This window comes from Rousettus aegyptiacus, unplaced genomic scaffold, assembly GCF_014176215.1.
Source record: "Rousettus aegyptiacus isolate mRouAeg1 unplaced genomic scaffold, mRouAeg1.p scaffold_m13_p_12, whole genome shotgun sequence".
Lineage (NCBI taxonomy): Eukaryota > Metazoa > Chordata > Mammalia > Chiroptera > Pteropodidae > Rousettus > Rousettus aegyptiacus.
In genome coordinates, this window is record NW_023416287.1 from 39,769,661 (window position 1) to 39,791,970 (window position 22,310).

The 22,310-nt window shown below is 43.7% G+C and overlaps 1 protein-coding gene and 1 pseudogene across 1 annotated transcript in view; both read right to left on the minus strand.

Moving 5' to 3' along the window:
• Positions 1-21,954, minus strand: part of ZXDC (ZXD family zinc finger C) — a 35,989-nt gene extending 14,035 nt beyond the window's left edge. The window contains exons 1-8 of the mRNA XM_036229737.1: positions 20,900-21,954; positions 18,342-18,494; positions 18,166-18,244; positions 17,112-17,242; positions 12,301-12,471; positions 8,280-8,962; positions 6,903-6,965; positions 6,169-6,253 (exon numbers count right to left, since the gene is read on the minus strand). Of these exons, the coding sequence (XP_036085630.1) occupies positions 6,169-6,253; positions 6,903-6,965; positions 8,280-8,962; positions 12,301-12,471; positions 17,112-17,242; positions 18,166-18,244; positions 18,342-18,494; positions 20,900-21,872 (2,338 nt within the window). The 5' untranslated portion in view covers positions 21,873-21,954. The remainder of the gene's footprint in view (positions 1-6,168; positions 6,254-6,902; positions 6,966-8,279; positions 8,963-12,300; positions 12,472-17,111; positions 17,243-18,165; positions 18,245-18,341; positions 18,495-20,899) is intronic.
• LOC118610474 lies at positions 7,543-7,661 on the minus strand (annotated as a pseudogene).
• Positions 21,955-22,310: the final 356 nt, after the last annotated feature.

Consider the following 22,310-nt stretch of genomic DNA (forward strand, 5'->3'; position numbering starts at 1 on the left):
GCCTCACCTCACCCTGTACCCGCATGCCCATCTTCCAGGGTTGGACAAGCTGGTCATACCAAAGTCAAGGAACTACTACAGAGGGGCCTGCCTGTTCCCTACTGCTCTCACCCCAACCCCTTGTCCCCTTCTAGGGAAGGAGACTGATTCTATACCACACATCTCAGTATACACACAAGACACCTGGAGCCCTCCCAAGTGCCCCAGGGGCAACCCAAAACACCTCTACTGGTGTGATCCATCCAGGAGGCACAGCTGCTCCAGTTTTCACTATTTAAAAGGGGGGATTCATATTCATTTTTAAATTACATAATTACTGTATTTTCAAATGCAAAAAAATAAAAAGTGAAAATGACTTAAAAATCCATAAACTTGTCATTAAAAAACACTTCATGCATTAATATATATTCTACCATTTTTGTTTCTACACAAATTCATACACAAACGTGGCTATGAACACAACCATCTTTTTTTAGAAACATGGAATTAGCAAAAATATACACAAAGTATGGAACTTTACTGGTAGACACTTGAGTTATAAATATTTAATAATGCACAATTCTTCACAGAGCAGCAGCTGGTGCATGTATAGTGTCTTTATCTGGATGTTTCCTTGAGGTAAATTCCAAAAATGTTACTGCAAAGTTAAACATTATTCCTATTTTCTGGCTCTTGAAAAACATTATCAAGTGACCCTCCAAAATGCATTACCAGCATCTCCAGTGAGGCCCTTACCAGCAAAACATGAAATTGCATTCTCTGTGCTCTGAGGGCCAAGCATGCTGTGCTGGCCATTCAAGAGACACTTCATTTGTCAGCGGTTTTCTGCATAGCGCTGGCTCACATCCTGTACCTGTTTTTCTATAGGGGCAACCATCTTTCTTACCATTTAATGCTGTTTCTGCTCATTTAGAAACCTTTCAATGTTAAATAATCTTCGAGGACTGTGCTTCTGCTTCCCTATGGATATTCCTACCATCCAAACCATGAGCAAGCTGCAGAGAGCAGCCTCAGTGGCCCAGGTGCAGAAAGGCCTAGTAATAAGTCTCATCTTAGAGGATTATTGTGAGGATTCAACATGAGCCAATATATGTAAAGCAAACAGAAGAGAACAGTGTTAGCTATTATTACACCTTTCTATGTTTTTAAAAATCCTTAAACCTCTCATCTACATTCTTTACCTATAGGGAATTTTTGTATTTTTCCCAAAGGTCATTTGCCTTTGCCAATTTTAAACACATAGAGGAGTGTGGTCTTAGATGCTTCTTAGATCTGTGTGTCGCTTTGGTATCCTGACACCAGCACTGTCAGTGTTAATTGTTGCTTGTGTAATGTCCTAACAAGCACAATGCAAATCCTGTTAGTTCTTCCACGTTGCCTTATAAATCCTTACCTACAGGTTTTACACAATTACTCTAAAATCTCCCTGGAATTTAAAATGGAATTGCATTAAAATACCATGGGAAGAGTTAGCATGTCTGCAACTTAGTCTCTTGTGCCCTATAGCTGTCAGCAATCTTGCTGGCTCCACCTTCACGATAGGCCCAGAATTTATCCACCTGTCCCCACTGCTCAGCCACCAGGCTGACTTCAGCTGTTCTCGTTTCTTGCTGGAGAGCTGCAAGAAACCCCTATCTGCTCTTTGCCCTTAATGATTTTTTTTTTCCAGAAAAGCAGCTGGAATGGATGATCCCTTAAAAAATATACCCCTTTCTAATTATGCCTCTAATGTTTTCCCATCTGAGTGAAAGGCAAAGACTTCAATGACCTGAAGAATCTAAAACAGCCTGGCCTCCCACCAGCTCTCTGACCGCTTGCCAAAAACTCCTCCCTGGGCTGAGTGGCTCTGGCAAAAAAAAACCTTTCCACTGACAGCACCCTTCAGCCTCAGGTGCTCACCAGTCCTCACCCAGATCTATCCTGGTGGCTCCCTCCTAAACCTCTGCATATGTCACCTTCTCTGTGAGGCCTCTACCTTTTTAAAATGGGAAAATATCAGAGACCCCTTGTTTTGTTCACATTTACCATCTGATTTACTGTTTTTCTTGCTTATCAAATGTTCCAACCCCATCACTCAATAGGAATGTAAGCAACAGTGTCTGTTGTTTCTAGCACCGCAGCAGGGATGTTTATCAGGAGGAGTCACCCTCTCTAGGAGCATCTTCTCTTCTCTCAGTCAAGTTTCTTGTCTCCTCTATTCAGGTCCTACCCACTCCACTTGTGAAATTTCCTCCTGGATATTCTGTAACTTTTGCTGCTATCATAAATAAGGTATTTTCTCCACTGTATTTCTTAACTAGCTACTGCTGCCACAAAGAACACTCCCATGATTATACATTTCATTTATCTTATAACTGGCCACTTAAATACTAGTTAAGTTTAATCATTTGATTCCTTTGGATTTTCCAATAAACAATCAAATCGTTTTGCTATATAACAATATACAACATAAATACATTTCCTAGAACTGTCTGCTGAGGGAGCCTAGATGCAATGATCAATGAGCACAACCAGCACCCAGACCTTGGTTTCGGATACCACTCTCTAATAAAAGGAACAGGGCTCCTTGGAGAAGTGGCAGATTTCAGGGCAAGCAAGGGATAATAAAATATTAGCCTGGTGGTACCAAAAAGGAAATATTAAGTATCCCCCCAAAATACCAGGATGGGGGCATGTCAAAAGGTACAAGAATCCAACCAAAATAGCTCCCAGTGGAACAATCTGAGCAGCAAAATAAATACTGATAATATTGATTATAATATAATATTGACTTTAATAACCTAAAGGATAAAATAAATACCCTTGTGTTCATACTGACAGAACTGAATAAATGGGAGAGAAGGGAAAGCTCTTCCTTACAGAATTCTAATAACTGTACAAGAAATGAGGAAAACAGAAAATCACTTTTAGAACACCACAGTAATACCACAGGCAAATCCACCCTTGATTGTTGAATTAGTGAGAGGTTGAAACAGCAAGGTATCTGCACAGTGTATGGGAATGTATTAACCTTGTCCAAGGTGAGGTCTGGCCTTTAACACAGGTTCCGGGGAAGAAATCTCAATGTCCTTAGAATGTCCTGTCTACTTGCTGTGTCTCTGTTTACCTGGGGGCCCTGCGCAACTCCAGTTTAACAATGTGACTTACGGTGGAGGCCTTGAGGCCCTGATAAACGTCTGGACAGAAAGATTTGGGTACTCCTCCTGTTATCAATATGCTGTGTATGCTGTCACGTGGTGGGAGAAGCCAGCACTGCTACAACTCTAGGGAGAGGCCAACTGGAAGCATCATGCTAGGCACTCTCCTGGACCCTGTCTTAGGAATGATCTTATTCCCTTGACTATTCTGTACCCTTTCAATACAATGAACCAAAACCTTTAACCTTAAGTTCTGAGTCCTAGAAAATTTTTAAACAGAGATCCTCAAACTTGCAGTTTGGTGTCAGAAGTGAGGGTGTGATCTTACAGACCCCTAAGATTTGCACACCATTACAAAAAATCTACCTTAAATAAGTATTTATTAATTACAAAGGGGAAATAGTAACTTCACAATGGAGAAACCTAGCAGGCAATATCTTAACCTAGTGATTAAGGTTATCACCACCTGTAGTAACATGTTGACTACATGTACCTCAATGAGATGCAATGAGAAGGGCACCTTACTCTGGCTCCAAAAGATTCATAACTTCAGTATAATCAAGAGAAAGCATCAGAGACCCAAACAGAAGTGAAATTCCAGCCTAATGGACCAGAACTCTTCGAAAGCATTATGAAAGGCAAGGAAGAAATGAGGAACAGACAGGGACTGTAGGAAGCGAAGGAGTTGTGACAATCATATACCACATGAGATCCTAGATGGGATCTTAAAACAGAAAATACACTAGTGGGAAGCTGGTCAAATACTAACAAAGCCTGCAGTCCACATAATAGGACAGTGATCATGATCATGAATTAACTTTGGTAGATGCGCCATGCTTTTGGGAGGTAAGATGAAAGGAGGCTGGTTAAAGAGTACCAAAACTGGAGGACAAAAATAAGTGACAATAAGTGTGGAATACTGCCAATGAGGGAAGCATTTTTCTGCAACTCTAAAATTCTAGCAAAATAATATGTCACGGGGGGAAAAACACAATTAGCCCAAGGGTTTTGTAAAAGGGATTGTAAGCCTATATGTATATTCCTCTCTCAGCTGGTTAACACTACAAGAGGGCTTTTCAAGGATGTTATGTGGGTGACAAAATGTGAGTCTTCTCATAAGAAAATTCTTCTGCTACCTTCACATATGAAAGCAGAATACTTGGCAGGTTCCAGATTTCTATCTCCCATAAAAGTCTATAAATGTTTAAATCAATGCATTTTTCAAAAACACTAACCACTATTGGAAGATGCTAAGAAACCAGTTCATTATTTTGAAAACAGATAAACAGAAAGATTCAGACATTCCTCCTGACTTTCCTATATGAACTATACCTTATGGTAAAGAACTGATGAGAAGTTGCTCTTTACAGGAATATTCTAGCTAGTAATGAAAGGAATATTATCTTTCTGCAACCCCTAAGGAAGTAACAGATCCGGTCACTGGTCATTAATGGCTACTAACAATAAAGGACAGACCACCAGATGCCTGGACCCCCTAGAAGAGCCCCACACACTCCTAAGAATCAAATTTCAATCAAATGAAGCCTATGGATGTAATTACTAATTTATAGGAAATAGAAGACAGAGGAACCTGTTAAGCTACACCAGTGATGTAATCAGCAATTCACACTGGCCAGATTCTTCAACAAATACATGAGAGACAGAAGGAGAAATCTATAGATATAGAACTTAGAAACATGTCGACCAATAGCAATATATGAGCCTTATTTGGATTCTGATTCCAACAGCTATATAAAAAAAACATTTATGGGATTTGAGACAACTATCTTTGAACACTTGCTAGATACTGATATTAAGGAAATATTGCTAATTTTTAATGAAGCAATAATAGTATAATTAACATGTGGCTAAGTTTTCCAGTGTCTTTATTGTTTGAGATAATGCTGAAATATTTATTTTATAAAAAGGTAATAAAAATATAAAACCATCTCTACAGATACCACTCCAAAACAATGCAATGGACATAACATGTATTATATAACTGATTGTAGTATTTTATTCCTTCAGACTGAGATTACCTATCGGGTTAAATAAAGGCATTTGGTTTCCTTCATTAACTTTACCTAACATGTGCTGAATTCTTTCATTCTATAGATTTCCACCATTATCACCACTACCATACTTTCTTTTATCATCTCTACAAGTCCTTTTTGTGCACTCTGTGAACTATGTGAGATAACCCTTCTTCAGTCCCAAGGAAATGACATGTATGACATCCCTTCCAGGGCAAATATTTGCTTTAAGATCAAAAGAAAATAGGGAGTTATTATTTTAAAGAAAAAAACCATGATATTATTAAGGACATATAAAATTACAATGCTAACCCTACATACCCCGTTAGTCTATAAATTTTAGATAAATATAAAAAACAAATTAAATATACGAAATAATAATAGTACTAAAAGAATTCACTGTCACTTTTACAAAAGAATTTTCCTTTAAGCACTGCGGCCCACTATTCTATTTTCAGGATGAGCAAATGGACAGACACATGAGGCCACAAACTAGCAGGTCTTATCAGATCCACTTAGTATTTTTTAGAAATTCAAAAGTTATTGACATTTTAAAATTTGAAGACTTCAACATAACTCTAAACTAGGTATCCAAGCCATATGCCACCCAGGGGCTGGCTCTGGGGATAACAGCAACCCTGTCCCCAGGGTCTTCCCAATGCCAAGGTCAAGGGCCAGTGGCCATTTAGGATCAGGTGCCTACCTCTACTTTTCTGACACCTGGTCTTTGTTCTTTATCAGGTAACAGACACTGGCATTTGCAACAACTAACTTTCGAGCAGCTTTTTTAGGTAAAAAAACATATCCATAATAATGCTGGGTAGTTTGCTAATAACTTTTTTTTCTTTAAATCATAGAAAACTAAGGAGTTGATGAAAGGGCATTTTGAACACAAAAGTAACGCAACATAGAAACATCTATTCTATGTTTCTTAATTAAGTCCCAAGGAGACTCTTAGAACCCTCACTCCCCCAGCACTGCAGCACACACAGCCTCACCTGAGTTGTTCCCAGTTCCTTTCTGCTTTTTTTTCTTGGCTAGCTGAATGGCTCGGGAATCAGTTCTTGCTGAGCCCCCACTTTCCTGAGATCAAAGAAAAGTGTGTCAGTCACTTGACCCAAACAGCAAAGGGAGCGTAGCAAGGGAACTACTGAAATATAGTAAGTCTGCTTCCTGAATAGAGTGGAGTCCAAAACTCTGAGAACCTCCAGCAAAGGTTCACAGAGAATCAAATGCTACATCCAGTTATAGTGATAGCTAAACAAAATCAGAGTTGGAACAATATACATAATTTTATTATCCAGAGAAGCAACGGTTATTCCTCAAAAGTCTAAAACATTAAAATATTTTATACAGAAACTGTTATAATATGAAATACATACTTCTCTGCTGTCTGAAACAAATAACCAGCCTTCCCTCAGCAATTCAGGACTGATTTACTGCAGCACTTCCCAATATTTTTCAGAGCATGTCATATTAATATTTATATGGCAGACCTGGGGTTGTCCTAAATCATATACCCACTACAGAGGCCACTCTGGCAGCAGGTGCTCAAATCAAAGTCTTACAGACCAAAACAAGAATTATGTTGCTAAATTTAGAAAGTTTACTGAGGGAATCAAAAAGTATTTAAATAGGACTTCAACTGCTGTAAATTTGTGAATGTTTATTAAGAAAAATTTAATACTTATCACTACAAAAAGCATAAAACCCTCAATAACTCATGGCATACCTGTAACCCATTCACCACACACCATCTGTGCTCAGAGAATCGAGGCAGCCCAACGTCACATAGCTAGCGAGAAAATGAACAAGTGGTCAGGATCAAGGTCATGGCTGGCAGCTCCTCCTGTTTCCACCCCCAGTTAGTCCTGATGACGCAGTGGCACCAGAGAACTACTGTTTCCCAAGGCCCTGAGGCCCTGTACTCAGGTACTGACTCTCCACTAATCTATGAGCCTCTCTATCTCCCCTCCTGGCCTAGGCACCTGCACACCTTGACAAGACGCCAAAAGAGGCTCGACAGAGACCGAGCCTCTCTCAGAGTGAAAGATATAAAAGCTGGCTCCATGGTAAATGGGTTACCGTGTCCCTCACAACTGATCCTAATTAAAAGGATTAAACTGTTTTAAAAAATTGTGGTAAAATAAGATTTAGCATTTGGACAACATAGTTTCACCATCAAATTTAACTTGTACCACAAAGAAAAAACCTTTTTGATAATTCCCACCTAGCCTGAGGAAAAAGTGATACTCTCTCCCAAGAATCCTTAAATTACTATTTTATTATTTTTTTAGGTGAGGCAACCCTTGGTTGACCTCAGAGATTGCAAGGACCTTGTCAGCTTACAATCCCTTATTTTTTATTTTTTACCCCTACAGCACCTGGTCTTCCTAGGTAGTCTCCCATCCAAGTACTAACCATGCCCGACCCTGCTTAGCTTCCAAGATCAGATGAGACTGCATACGTTCAGGGTGTCATGGCTGTAGACTAAATTATTTTTAAATTAAATTATATTAAATGTATAACTAACATAAAGTATATTCACTGTCAAGCCTCGAAATTGGAGAAGTACTCATAACCCTCCAAAAACAAAGGCTCACAAATCACTCTTCTTAATTCTAATATTTTTTAAAAGTTTGCATGGTTTTAAAGTTTCCATTCAACCTTTAAAGACAGCTGATGTCACAATTCACCTTCCTCTGGTTATCAGTAAATCTAAAGACTTATTACATGAAAGGCACGAAGGCAGAAGAACATTTCAACATTATGAAACACTCCCAACTTTTTTCAAGAAAAGAAACACATTATCTTACAATCACAGAACTCAAAGGAGCTTAGAAATCATCTAGCCGAATCCCCTCATTTTAAAAATAAATGAGAATTTAAGGCTCAGGCCGGTTAAGTGATTTGCTAAAGGTTGTTAAAAACTAGTTGGTTCCAGACTCAAGATCAGAATTCAGATTTCCAGACTTGTAGTTCAGGGTGCCATCCTTTCGCAAACCAGTAATGATTAATATATGCATATTAATCATTAATCCAGAACATCCTTAAAACTGAATGTAAGTGAGCTATGTATGTGGTGATGACTGAATATAGCACTTCATACCAAATAGAAGTTGCCGGTCCCTGAACTGAGCCCTGTGTCTTTCTGAGGACTGTGCTTTTCTGGAGGGCTGGGAAACACAAGCTGGGGCACCCCTCTGCTTCGTTCTTGCTGCTTGACAGCGTCAGGGCCAGGAGGTGAGTCTGGTTCCACTTTGATTGGAGCCAGCAGTTCGGGGACACTGCTGTTTCCCTGGGGGGTGCTTGAAGAGGTCGGTGTGGTAGTGTTCACTTCTAAATTGTTAGAGGTCGAAGCCTGTGCGTCCTGGCTCAAGTTCTTCATAGGCAGAGCTACCAGACAGCCTAATGCTCCTGAACTTATCATCTGTACATTATCCATGTTGAAGCTGCTTTGCTGAAGAACTGTGGCCGCTGTCCCAAGAACAGGGCTGTCCAGGCTTGGAGGAATGTCATTGTGGGTCACCATGACCAGTGGGTCCATCAACCCTAAGGAACTATTATTAGTAGGAAGGTTCCCTCTGAGAGAGGAGCTCACAGAAGTCACGTCAATAGTCAGGATTTCAGAGGTCAGCGCCTCATCTGAGGCCCCCACCACACCACTACCATCAGCAGGCGCATCAGAGAAGAGTGCTGCCAGGTCTATGTTGTTGAGCTCACTTTGCCCTGGGCTACTGAGCTCACTGCTGAGTGGAAGAGAACTTGGATCTCCTAGCTGAGGGAAGAGATCTGAAAAAGAAATGAACACTCCAGTTATTTAAAACTCTTAGAAGACTAGGAAATTGTGTTTGTGCTCAAGATGTTAGCATATGACCCATTAAGTCAACATCTACAACCTTCTTCTTCCTCCTGCTGCCTGGCACAATGAAGGTGACCACACGAAGGCAGTGTGATGACATGTCAGGCATTTTACATATGTTGTCTCAAATCCTCGACCTGACAGAAATTTCTGCAAATGAAGGAAATGACCTGAGTCTAAATAACATTTTCTAAGGTCACATTAATAGGACTTGGGTGCATGTCTTTCTGGCTTTAAACCTGTACTCTTTCTGCTATACCACAATAGCTAACCCCGAGAAGACTGTAAAACTTTCCATGGCACACAAATCTTCAGAAGTCAGACACAAGCTAAAGTCTGGTTCTGGAGATATTTTTGGAATCAGCTTGTGTCAGCTCATGTCTCATCAAACACTCTGCCCCGCTCCACAACTAGGTGCCATTTCAAAACAGATTTGAGTCATCTAGGGAAGATCAGTGGGAAAAATTTGGCCTGTAGGCGCTAGCTTCACGGAGCAGCAAAGAACTCACGAATTCTGGTGTCCCAGACACTCTGAAGATGGGCTACCCTCCACCCGCCACCACTGTATTCTCAACTTCTAAAACTCCCCAATCACCCCAGGCTATGATCATCTTGAGAGTCCAGGGTCTGTCTGACCATCTTTATCCCTCAGCACCAGGCAGTGACTGGCCCTTAAGCAGCATTTAATGATTATAGTAAAAACAATAGATTCCTATTCATTCGGTCTTAATTATTGATCTCAATACTTTACGAGTATTTGATTATTTGTTATCCAATTAAGTAACTTAAATAATCAGAACACCCTTAGGAGAATTAAAAACAACATATTTTTTAAAAAATTTAATGAATATTCAAGCTGGGGATTTATACACAAGTATATCCTATCATCTCAAATCCTAGGACTCTTCAAGAACCAAGCAAGTAGGGAAATGGGAATATAAAAGATTTGGGCAAAGGAGCTAAACAAGGACCTGACGTTATTCTGTCTTAAGAAATTCCCACCTGCAGTTTCTAGAATGTCCCAGTGCCCAACCAGAGGAAAAGTCTCTCAGTTCTCTGGCTCTATTTCTCCTACACCAACTGTTAGCTAATCCCAAACTCATACTTTGCAGCTGTGGACACCAGGTCAGAGTGCCTATTTTTCATGCAAAGCTCTGAAAGAAATCTACTCTAGACCCACCCCAAAATAAATTCAAAATAACCAAATTCAGAACATATTTTCTTGAGCTGTCATATTAGTTCAAAGTTTAAAAACAGAATCAATATATAATTGCTTCTCTGATTAAATATCTTAGTACCAAGGAAATATTTTGAAAGAAAATGACTGGTTTTTAGAAAAATTAAAAATGAAAAACTATCTTTTTCAAAACTTTCTAAAAATCCCCTTGACAATCTTGAGGGCTCAGCTCCCCATGAGAAGATTAATAATAATAACCTCAGTGCAAACAGATACCAATTTGTTTATGCATTTCCTATTTAGTACTTTATTAATTCCACAGATATTTACTGGGGACTTGCTATGTACAAGGGCCAGGTATTCAAAAATCAGTAAACAAACATTAATTAACAGAGCATCTAGCATAAGGTTACAATCATGACCTCACTCCAGCCCTTCTTTGCCTATATGACCTGAGGTAAATTCTTCTCTTTTCCACCTCAGCTTCATTGTCAGTGACAGAGTGGTGAGGACCCTCATCCCAGGACCACAGGGAGGAGGAACTCAGACAATCTAGGTCCTGGCATAACCTCTAGCAAAGTCAATCCACAATAAATGGATATTCCCAATCACCTATTTCTCAAGAGGCAAACACAGAGTCAACATCTGTTCATCTATCCCTAACAGGTGGTAAGAAAGAATGATAAATGTCACATCATAAATGCGGAGCCTGGGAAATACAAGTACTACAGAAGCACCTGAGAGGCTCTCATAGCCAAAAAAATAAACAGTGCCATTGCTGACTTTTGAACGAGCCAGGCTAGGAAAGGGGAAGTAGCAGAGAGGCCAGGTGTCAGAGAGCAGTAGCTCAGAGCTGGGCAAAAGTGGGTAGAGACAAAGGCAGGAACCCAATTGATCACTGAGAGTCTCTGAATACCAGTATAAGGTGCCTGACTGGCTTCTATGAGCCAAGGTGATAGCTTTTTTAAGCGAGTCTTCAAGACACCTAGTATCTGGATGGGTAGCTTCTTTTAAATGCAAAGCTGGATGGAAATCCTTGTTAGAGCCAAAAGTGGGAAGAAAGGACCACACTAAACTGGATCGGAAGAAGCCAGAGGAAGGACACATTTGTTAAACTGAACTACTCATCGAGCTCTGCTCTAGGCATTTTAACAAGACATTTCATTCTGAGAACCACTCACATTATCTTCTGTTTTTGAAAGACGGGGAAACTGGGGCTGGGAGACCTATAGCCGGCCCAGGATCACACAGCTAGGAACTGGTGAGACCCAAGGCTAGTGCTGCTGTCAAATAGATGGCAGTGGGCAGGGCCTGGTTAGCAACACAGTCAGGTAACTCTACAGCTACTAGGATTTCACCCCCTAGGCCCTGACAGGTGCAACAACTCCACCATGCCCCACAGAGCAGGGTGGTATGAGTGCTGTAGGAGAGAGGCAGCTACATGGCTGCCCAGACCCCTCAACATTCTGCCCGCAGGACTGTGCATACCGCCTTAAGAGGCAGGATTCTAAGTCCCACACCACCATGTAGCCAGATAAACATGCCCTAGTATACCCAGAGGCCCCCTATGGACAACTGTCCTGGTTCCCTTTCTGCTTTCACACTCCCACTCTCATGCATGTCCTGAATCACAACTCTGTTCTCATCTTCAAGGGCTTTCCTCAGCAGCAGGATGGAGAAGAAAAGACAGAAAGGAGTGCTCAGAAAGAATCACAGGGCTTAGAAAGAGGAGCTGAAGATGAAAACGGTGGATGCGCAGACACAGGATTTAGGAAGAAAGGGCGTAGGGGAATACAGATTTAGGAGACATACGCTAAGAAAAGCCAACAAAGTGGAAGACTGAACATTCTTCAGACAAGGAAGGATTAGAGAAGCAGAGGCAAAATGTGGCAGTAGTCCAAAAGAGCCTACCAGGCTTGGCAGCCATCGTCCCTGGGCTGGTAAGACCACACAGTACTAAATTAATTTAACCTAAGACTCAGCCGACTTCTGAAAGGAGCTTAAAAAGGAATGACGCACTTTTGCTTCTCTGAACCAGGTCGAGCTTACACATTTTTATAGCTCCCTAAGAGAAATGTAAATTGCGCAGACCTGAGCGTCGGCTGTGCTGCCTGACCATGTGCGCCTTCATGCTATGCTTGGAGGCAAAGAGTCTGTTACAGCTGGAGACTGGGCAACGGTTTTTTGGAGCATGCACGTCCTGCAGGTGTTTCTTGGAGTGAATGTAGAGACTGCTACGAGCAGAGAATCTGGCACAGCATCCTGGAATGAAAAAAAATGACTGTTAAACCTGCAGATTACTAAAGAACTAGTGTCGATACTTCCTCGTCACATCAGAATCATGACATGATGTATGTCCATGGTTTGGGCATCAGTAAGAAAAATATACCCAATACCCCCTTAGAACAGCATCACAATGAATTAAATTTAAAAGCAAATTGTTCTTAAAAAGAGACTTGAAGTCCCACATCAGTTATGTATAAGATGTGTGACCTTGGACAAGTTACAGCAGAGCAGAAGGGTATCCAGGCTGAGGCAGCTGCCAAGCTGAGCCTGTTTCTTCACCTACTACAAAGGGCTGCTGGAAAGACTGTGTTAAACAATTCCTTAAACATTCAATTGCTAAAAATTCATACTAATCATCTCTGTTAAGCTACTACTATAAAAACCACAATCCTATAACATTTAAAGTTAAAAGCTATCTAGATAGCAACAGATCACCAAGGCCAATTCCTTTCATCATACCAATGAGAAACTGATCCCAGAGGAACCAAGCAAAAAGTCTTAAGTCAGGGGCATGAGCAAGGCCTGGAGATGGCATTGCTTTGCTGACTATTCAACTGCTTAGCCAGGTAAGACCACATACCTGTACATGAGTCAGAGAGAAAACAAAACATTCAAAAATACAGCCGCCTTCCTTCAGGCCGTGATTGTCCACTGTTCGAGTTCTGTACTACAGGGACAGAAGGGGAAGTGGGGTTCTTGGCAGCTACAAGCTTATGACTTGGTAGGGATATGTAAACAGCCATCTGTCATAACAAAGGGAGAATAAAACCGGCTCTAGTGCCATGAAATGTGTTAGAAGCAGAAGAAACAGTACACCCTCTCTTGAGAGTGTAGAGAAAAGGTCTCAGGAGGCAGGTAGCTTGTGGCCCTCCACAAGTGGTAGGGGCCAGACACAGTAGAGCAGAAGGGCATCCAAGCAGGGGGAGCTGCCAAGGCCATGAAGAATAGCAGGGCCAGAAGGAGAGAACCTGCTCTCCAGAGCTAGCATGACTGGATCTCAATTCTAGCTCAGCCTCATATTAGCATGTGGCTGTATTTATCCTTTCGGGATCTCCTTTTTCTTTTCTGTAGAGATGACATCCACTTCACAGGGGTTAGGAGGAGGACTATATGAACTATTACCAATTTACAGAGTACTCACACAGTCCTAACAAAGCAGAAACAAACATCGTTACACTATGGTACCCCTCAGGGTGACAAAGTAGAGTTGCTGGAGCCCTGGGCCAAGAGGAAGGCTGTTTTAAAACAAGAAGCTATAAAGACAGGATATAGCCAGATGAATAAGGGCTTTGACTGCTCTGGAGTTTTTAACTTATTTCATTTTCGAACAAAGCTTTGAACTTATTTCCTGGTCAGACTTATGACAGAACATTTGGAAAACACAGCAGACACTACGGATCTCACCCCTGGGAACCCTAAGATGCCTGCTTTGCTCCATGTGGTGCAGGGCAGTACCCACTATCTGCCATGCCCCTGACCCCCAATTCCAGCTGAGAGCCCTAAGCACAAATTTCTAGAGGCAGCTCACAAAGTAAAAGCACTGAATACATTTTTCAATCAAATTGCTTTCCCAAGGACAGTGGTCAACCACAATGGGGACCTCTGCTACACTCTCACCGGGAGTGAGTTTCTATTTTTTAAAAATATTTGCTAATTCAACAGGGAACAAAATATATTTCATTTTAATTTGTATTTTCTTTAATGACCAGGAGTGTGACCATTTTTTCATGTGTTAACAGCTTCCTTTTCCTAATTGCAACATTACCTATTGAAATTTGTGCCAGTTCTTTACGAATCAAAGATATTAATAAACAGTAACATCAAGTCATTCATGTCAAGTCACCCCACCCAGGGAAGGAGGCAAAGCAGCCCATCGATGACCACCTTTCCTCCAAACTCTCAACTCCACGGACATCTGGCTCAGCTCGCATCATCATTTACATGGTGACCACACAAACATCTACCAACCTCGACTCCATGTAAGACAGTCTGCAATATACTAGAGACACCATCGCACATGTCCTGAAAAAGCTCCCATGCCACACACTGTCCTCACTCCTCCACCTACCCTCCCTCATACATGCCTCCTGCCAATGGCCCTAACCTCTCCTCCTATTACCATGGAAAAGGTGGGTGGTGGTGGTTTTTAACTTTTATGGAACATTTCAAACATCTACAAAAGCAAAGCAAATGTCTAATCACCCAGGTTCAAAAATTAGCAACTCTCACCAATACAAAAGAGGGCTCTGGAATCCCTTCACCAAGCTCCTGCCTTCACTGTCACTCTTGGAGGAGGGCACTGTCAACCACCTATTGCTCTACTGCCTCTCCCTCTCTACTCGTGCCTCAGTACCTGAACTTGCTCAAAGCTCTCAAGGGTATAGTTACCAAAGGCAAAAACAAAACAGCTCTCTTCTATAATCAGCACCTACCCTTTCCTCTTTCTTTCAAACACCTCTAGAAGAGGGACAACACAAGCATCTTCAGCCACACCTTAGCCCACCTTTCAGGCACCAGAGCGTAGCTCTGCCCCAGCTACTCCACTGAACCTCATTCCATAAGCAGAGAAGTGTGCTGGAAGCAGAAGAAACAGCACACCTGCTTGAGATGACCCTACCTGCCAGAGAAGTCCCTGTACATTGTTCACCATCCCTCTGCACCTTGACACGCAGGACTGACTCTTTTCCCAAAAGTTCTCTCTTGGCCTCGGTGCCACCAACTCTACTACTCTCGTTGTTTCTTCTTAGGCTCCTCCCAGAGTCCCCGTCTACTTTTCCATCTAAATTTGTGGCAGTCCCCAGGATCTTGTCCTAGGCCTTCTTTTATTTAACCGCAATTTTAAAAACCGCAGTAGATGACATTTTCTAATGGTTTCTATATGCCTTACTAAACTTATCAACTAATCAAACTTTCACAACAACCCTATGAGGTCTTATTACCACTTTACAGATGAGGAAAAGAGGCACAGAGAGCTTGAGCTGCTTGTCCAAAATCAGAGCTACTTAAGTGGCAGACCTGGGATGTGAATCCAGGCAGTTTGACTCCAACTTTCAGGCTTTTAATCATTAAGTTGCCTCTCTTCAATATGCAGTTAACCAACCGTTGAACGATGCAGGAATTAGGTGTGCCGACCTCCTGCCTAGTTGAAAATCCACATCTGTAACTAGTCATTTTCCCAAACTACACGGATTCCCAACCACAGAGGTGACCCTTAAACAACATGAATTTGAACTGCTTGGGTCAACTGTAAAAAAAATCTGCATTTAAGTAGACCCATGCAGTTCAAATCCATGTTATTCAAGGATCAATTATACACTGTTTCTTGAGAATTACATCCATTTCCGTGGCTTAAATAATTACTAGTGTGCCTCCTGCTTCACTCCAGGCAACCTACTCACCAAGCCCCAAGAGTACAGCCCCCTGCTCTGAGCACCTGATCTTGGAAAACCTGCGGGTACCTAAAATGTATTATGTCCAAACCAAACTCTTCTTCCTCCAACCACATGCCCTGTGTACCCCTACTATACTGATACTGACACCAACAACTGCCTCTCCCACACCCCCATCTCCCAAATCCCTCACCAAACACTGTTAAATCTAACTCCTATCTCTTTCGCCTATGCCTTCTCTCTCTTCCCATTGCCAAACCCCAGTCCAGACACCAGACCATCTTCGTAGGAAGCCAGACTGACCCTAAACTCAAATATGATCCCAATGCTCTCCTTCCCCAAGCACTCAGGAGCCTGTTGCTCTTGCAGTTCTGGGAAAGTTCCCAACGCTGGTCCTTCTGCCACCCCCACCCCTGGCTAGCTCTTTCTCACTCTTCAGCTAACTGGAAAGCCATTCCCATGCCTCATGCCTTCGAACAGTTTGGGTGACCTCCTTTGTGCCCCCACAGCACCCTGCCTATTAACTGTCTACCTACCATACCCCACTGAGCTCTGTATTATATTCATCACCTTCTAGGAACTGATTTCAGTTTCAAATAGACCTTTATTTTAACTCTTTTTCCAGGTAAGAAAACTGAGGCCCAGAAAAGTTTCCCTGAGATCACCAACTTAGGGAAGGGTAGAGTCAGGATTCGAATGCACAACTGTAGATTGACCTGACTCTGCCACCTTCAGTGCTTCTGCAGCACCAGAGTTAGGCCAGGACAGCCTAGTCACACAACACTTTTAGTGAATGAATTATGCCTTCGGTGTTTTGGAGAGGGGGGGAAAAAACTTCCTTTATACCCTTTTTAGAAAGCCAGTCTAGCTTTGCTCCCATCCAATCACAGCATAAGTGGCATCCATTTATTGAGTCCATGATATGTGCCAGATGCCAACAGGCATTTTTCACATATGTTTTACCTAATCCTCACAATCACCAAATTAAACAGATAACTAACTAGAACTACAGATCTAGTGAGTGCACTGCAGGGCCAGAAGTCAAACTGGGTCTGATTATGAAGTCTTTTCTTTCCAATACACTGCTCCCAAGATAGAGCAATTAACTAAATTAGCCAAGTATATCTAATGCTACAACTTATCTTTAAGCAAGTAAAACTTACCTTTAACAACATCAATGTGGACATGGTGCTAGTTTACAGCTCAAAGTAACATATTAAAATCTACCTTCCACAGGACACTCGAATGGCTTTGTGCCCAGATGGGTGATGCTGTGGCCTTTCAGATGCTCTGCTCTCGTGAATGACTTCCCACAGCCTTCAACAGGGCAGATAAACCTCCGGTCATCATCATGTTTCCTGCCAGAACAGAAAAAAAGGGCGCTGTGATTACTCGCACAACCCAGAGGCACCAGGCCTCAGAGGTGGATTCTTTGTTTAAAATTCTGCAAGATATATCAAACTACAAACTTTTTGCATTTAAAAAAAAAATTATCAGTACATGTCAGAAAATCTTAATTGTGTCTCTAGCCCACATGAGCAAATTTGCAGTTTGCCTACCCTGTACACAGAAATTGTACTTTAACAACTTAGCTGCCCCCAAAGTCTGACACAGAACAATCAGTGTAGCTTCAATCTAGCAACAGTTGAGTCCCAATGTACTGAAGAAGCTACTTCCACTGTCTAGGAATCCAAACAAACAAGGTTTCTAACTCACCAAGGGCAATGAGAAGTATGCACGGAAAATCCACAGCATTGCTAAAAGAACCTTCTCAAGCCCACTCATAAATACTGTCTTTTCTTTAGTAATGTTTTTATATTAAACCCCTCAAACCCCAGCTGTGCAAGCATGGACAAACCACACAACCTCTTGATTCTCAATGCAAAACAGGAGAGAATAAGAATATAAGAAGCAGAGCTGTTACAGAAATTAAACGAGATACATATGCAAGTGCTGAACATCACCTATGCATACAGGCTAAGTCCTCTAAGTCATCATTATCACCACGGAAAGTTTATACTGATGGGACACATGTTAATTTTCTTAAAAATATCAAACTGTATATAAAGGGTACCAATTAAGTTTCAAAACAAGCATACTGACTTAAGGTAATCAGATTCTCAGTAGTTTTCTTCTATTAGCTTTCTGAATTTTCTCAATCATTTACATTGGACTCTTCTTATAACTTAAAAAAATCTACAGACATTTCATAGACTCCTGCTACTGACAAACAATTCACTCATTTTCAAAACTGATAATTCGACCAAAATGTACAGATTACCTTTTGTGCCTCAGGAGTTTAGACATGCTGGTAAAGGTCCAGCCACAACTGTCAGAGTCACAAATGAAGGGTCTTTCACCTTAAAAAAGAAAAAGTTATACCACATAATTATAAATGCAAACTACTACAAAGACAAATTGTGGGTCCAAGTGACATTAAGTTCTCTAGCTCATTACCTGTATGACTTCTCAGATGAATTTTCAAGCGACAGGCTTTGTCATACTGTTTGCTGCAGCCAGGAAAGGAGCAGGAAAAAAGCTCCTGTTCCCTAAAGTGAGCACGGTTATGGGAAAACAAAGCACTCACTGTGATGAAAGTCTTCTCACAGCCTAAACAAAGAAAACACAAAACTGTTCACTGGTGTAGTTAAACTCACAGAACAGTTACACTAGCCACCACCCAGGGCACTGCTGGCACTGAAGCAGATAAGGAAGAAACTGATTCAGAAGCGTCTCTGGAAAGTTGAAACCACTGACGTCTGGCTTTGTAATAGCTGGAATAGGGATAGCTAAGGGCAGCCAGCAAGCACATACGGCCCACCTGTTTTGATGTGACTTAGAAATGAAGGACCTAATTAAGGGAAAGCCCTTCAATAACAGCGCTGCTTCTACTCCTACTTCTATGGCACAGATCTTGCATACATTTGAGAACTCAGATTCAATGCTACTCATGTGAGACCCAGAAAACCCAAAGAGAAATTACATATCAAAGAACAGACCTTATTATGGTTAAGCTTGGAAGGGCCACAAACCATCGTATCTGAGACTTTTTTTTACCCCTTGGGGTGATGTTGCATCCTCTACGCTTATAAATGCCCTCCTTGACAATCTCTGCAACTGGCAGCCGTCATTACTGTCATATGCCTTTCCTTTTATCCTTTTGCCCATTTCCTCAGGGTTCCCTGCTCTGTCAACAAGTTACCAGGGTCATCTTCCCTAGCATGGTCTTTTCCATCACCTCCATCTTCAGCCCTCAGTTGAGCCACCAGCCAAAGGAGCCTAACTGAGCAATTCCCAGACTTTCCACACAAATAGCTCTCCTTTGACAAAAACATTCAGTGCTTAAATAGGGTGGAAAATATCAGTTTGCAAGATGCTAACCAGGTGTCTTTGTTGCAGCTCTTCTCAGAGCCTTCAACATGTTACCAGAGAGCCTGTAAATCGCCCAGCTGATACTGTACAGCATCACAAAAAAAGTATCCTGTTCTTCCTGGCAATACTGAACTGGGAAATGCCAATCTCCTTAAATGTCTTAAAATCATCCTCTGTGCCATAACTCTGCCCCCTCCCCACCCGGCCATTTCAATTTTGGGCTTTGGAGTAGTCATACACTTGGTCAGGTAAATCTGAGCATGCTGAATCTCTGCTTACTCAAGAACCACCTTCCCACAGACAATCCAGCCCTCTGATTCTGCCTCTGCATCTTTCCTACTTGGAGCCTCCTCACCATTTCCACTGCCACTGCCTAGATCGACCCTCAGGAGATTCATATCAGGAACATTTCATGGGGCTTCAGTGATCCCTATTCTGCTTTTACAAATTTCAAACACTGACCACCCAACTGAAAACCCTCAGGAAGACCTCATGCCTTAAAGCAGGATGGATACCTGATCTTCCTGGTATAATATTCAGAATCATGTTCTCTGTGTGTTCTACTAGGGAACAGTCTTTAAGCCACTGTCAGATCCCCAGTGTACGACTGAAAAAGGTTTCCAATTAGTGGCTGTGTTCTCCACGAAGAGGGATACACAAGATAATCCACAGCACATAAGAAGAAAATATTGGTGCCTATTAAGTTTTTAACTTCACTCTTTCAAAATCCTTATAGTTGAGTATATTTCATAACATATACATTGAGAGCAATGCATGTATATAACGTGTCAATATACAGAGGGGCTCATGCTAGGCTCACACCTGCCATTTTGTTTTAATAAAAGAGTGGTGGAAGGTACTTCACCCTCCACCTGACCCTCCCATACCCTCACCACAGACCACATTCCCTGCCTCGGCTCTGTAGTTTCACCCACCAGTATTGCCTTCTACTCAAGCCAACTGCTTCCCAGACAGGAATCTTCTCTTCCTCCCTGGAGGCACTGTCTCTCTTACAGCCCTTAACCTGCCTTTACTGGTGAAAAGTTCATAGTGTTTGAAGCCTTATCTCCCCGCTGGAGGCAATCACCGTGGAGAAAGAACCACATTACTTCATCTTTAAAATGAGGAAAATGTTTACAGCTTCACAAAACTGTGAAGTCCAAAGAAAATCGTAAAAGGCACAAAAACTGTGCTACACTATTTTAAGGTCCTGCATCTGGCCATTCATCTGTTTTCCTACAGCACCAAGTGTGTGCCCCGTAAATAATCTCTCTAAATGATGAGACCGAAGAAAATAAAGACCTGGCTCACAACAAATCTCTGGGAAATAAGTTATTTCTTCCATTAACTGGAAGCATATTCAGAGTGAACTGTTGCATCCACCATGGAGAGGACGGCAGTGATTATTTGTGCTACCACGCTGTCGAAAGCCCGCAGCAATGCAGGGTTAAAACGCAGGGAAGAACTAGAACACAAACACAACAGCGCTTCCGTTCCCGCCCCTCATACTTGGCCCACCGAGTTTAAATCCTGCCCAAGAGGGCAGCCAGAGGCAGGGCGCTACCGCGCCCACTCTGAGCGACTGAATTTGGACCTGGGGCCCCGGGGGTCCCTCGGAGCCCGCCCCACGGGCCTGCGGTTACCGGGAAAGTCACACTTGTAGGGCCGCTCGGGCTCGAAGTGGCTGCGCTGGTGGGAGCTGAGCTTGGCCTGCGTAGGGAAGCGCTCGGCGCATTCCTCGCACTTGAACAAGTTCTCCTGCTCGTGGCCCTTCATGTGCGCCTTGAGGTTGTACACGGTGGTGAACTTCTTGCCGCAGCCGCCGACTTGACAGCTGAAAGGCCGCAGCTTGTCGTGAGACTGCAGGTGCCGCTTCAGCTTGTAGGAGGTGGTGAAGGCCCAGCCGCAGCCGTCCAGGGGGCACTTGAAAGGCCGCCGGCCCTGGCTGCTGCCGTGCGTCAGCAGGTGCACCTTGAGCTGGTGCTTCTTGGCGAAGGAGAGCGTGCACTGAGGCTCAGGGCAGCGGTAGCCCAGCGCACCGGGGCCCGAGGGCCCGCGGCGGCCCTCGGCCTGGCTTGCGGCCTCTTCGCCGGTGGAGGCGGGCGGGTCCCGGGGCGGCGGGCCGGCCGGCGGCGGCGCAGCGGCCAGTGTGAAGACGCCGTGGTCAAAGCGCACCAGCAAATCCTGGCTGCTGATGGTGATAGTGCCCGCGAGGGCCGCGCCGGGCCCGGGAGGGGGGGCCGTGCCGCTGGGGTCCTGCTGTGGGAGGCCGGAGGAACTCGCGCCGGCGCCAGACTCAGCTTCCAGCCGCCCAGGGGCCTCGGCTGCAGCGCCGCGCGGCACTTCTAGGAGGACCACGAAGGAGTCGCCGCCGTCCTCGAGAGGCGGCGGGCTCGGCCCGGGGCCCGCCGCCGCCGCCGCCGCTGCTGCCGCCCGGGCCTCTTCTCGGCGCGGCCCCGACCCGCCATCTTCGGGACCCCGCAGCAGGAGCAGGCGGCGGCGCGCGGACCCCGGGCTAGGCGGCGGCCCCGGGCCTCGGCGGAGTCGCCTAGGGCTGCCGCCGCCATGTTGGGCTCTGCGTTGGGTCGGCGCGGCAAGCAGCGCCGGGAGGTCCATCTTGAGCAGCTCAGCAGAGGCTTCTCAGCAGCCGCTGGGAGGAAACTCGGCCTCCCCCCACCCAGGCGTGCACGACGCTGTAGGACCGCCCCAGCAGGTCGGCGCCAAAGCCCGGCGCGGAGTGCGACCCGGAGCCGCGCGTGCGCGTGAGCAGCGGGACAGCGCGCGAGGCCTACTGGGCAGCGTGACGTCAGTGCCGCTCCGCGCGACCCGTAGGACCTGGGCGGATCCTCGACCTACGGAGCTGCGGCCTGATTCCCTGCTGGGAAAAGGAGCTAGTCTGATTTACAGCAATCCTCTTTCTTCTGGGTAATAGGTTAATAATTGCAGCCGCCAACCTTCTCACATTGTGAGGAAACTGAGGCACAGAGAGTTTGAGTCTCTTTCCCGAGATTGTACGGCCAGGAACTGGGAGAGCCAGGATTGGAACATTTAATT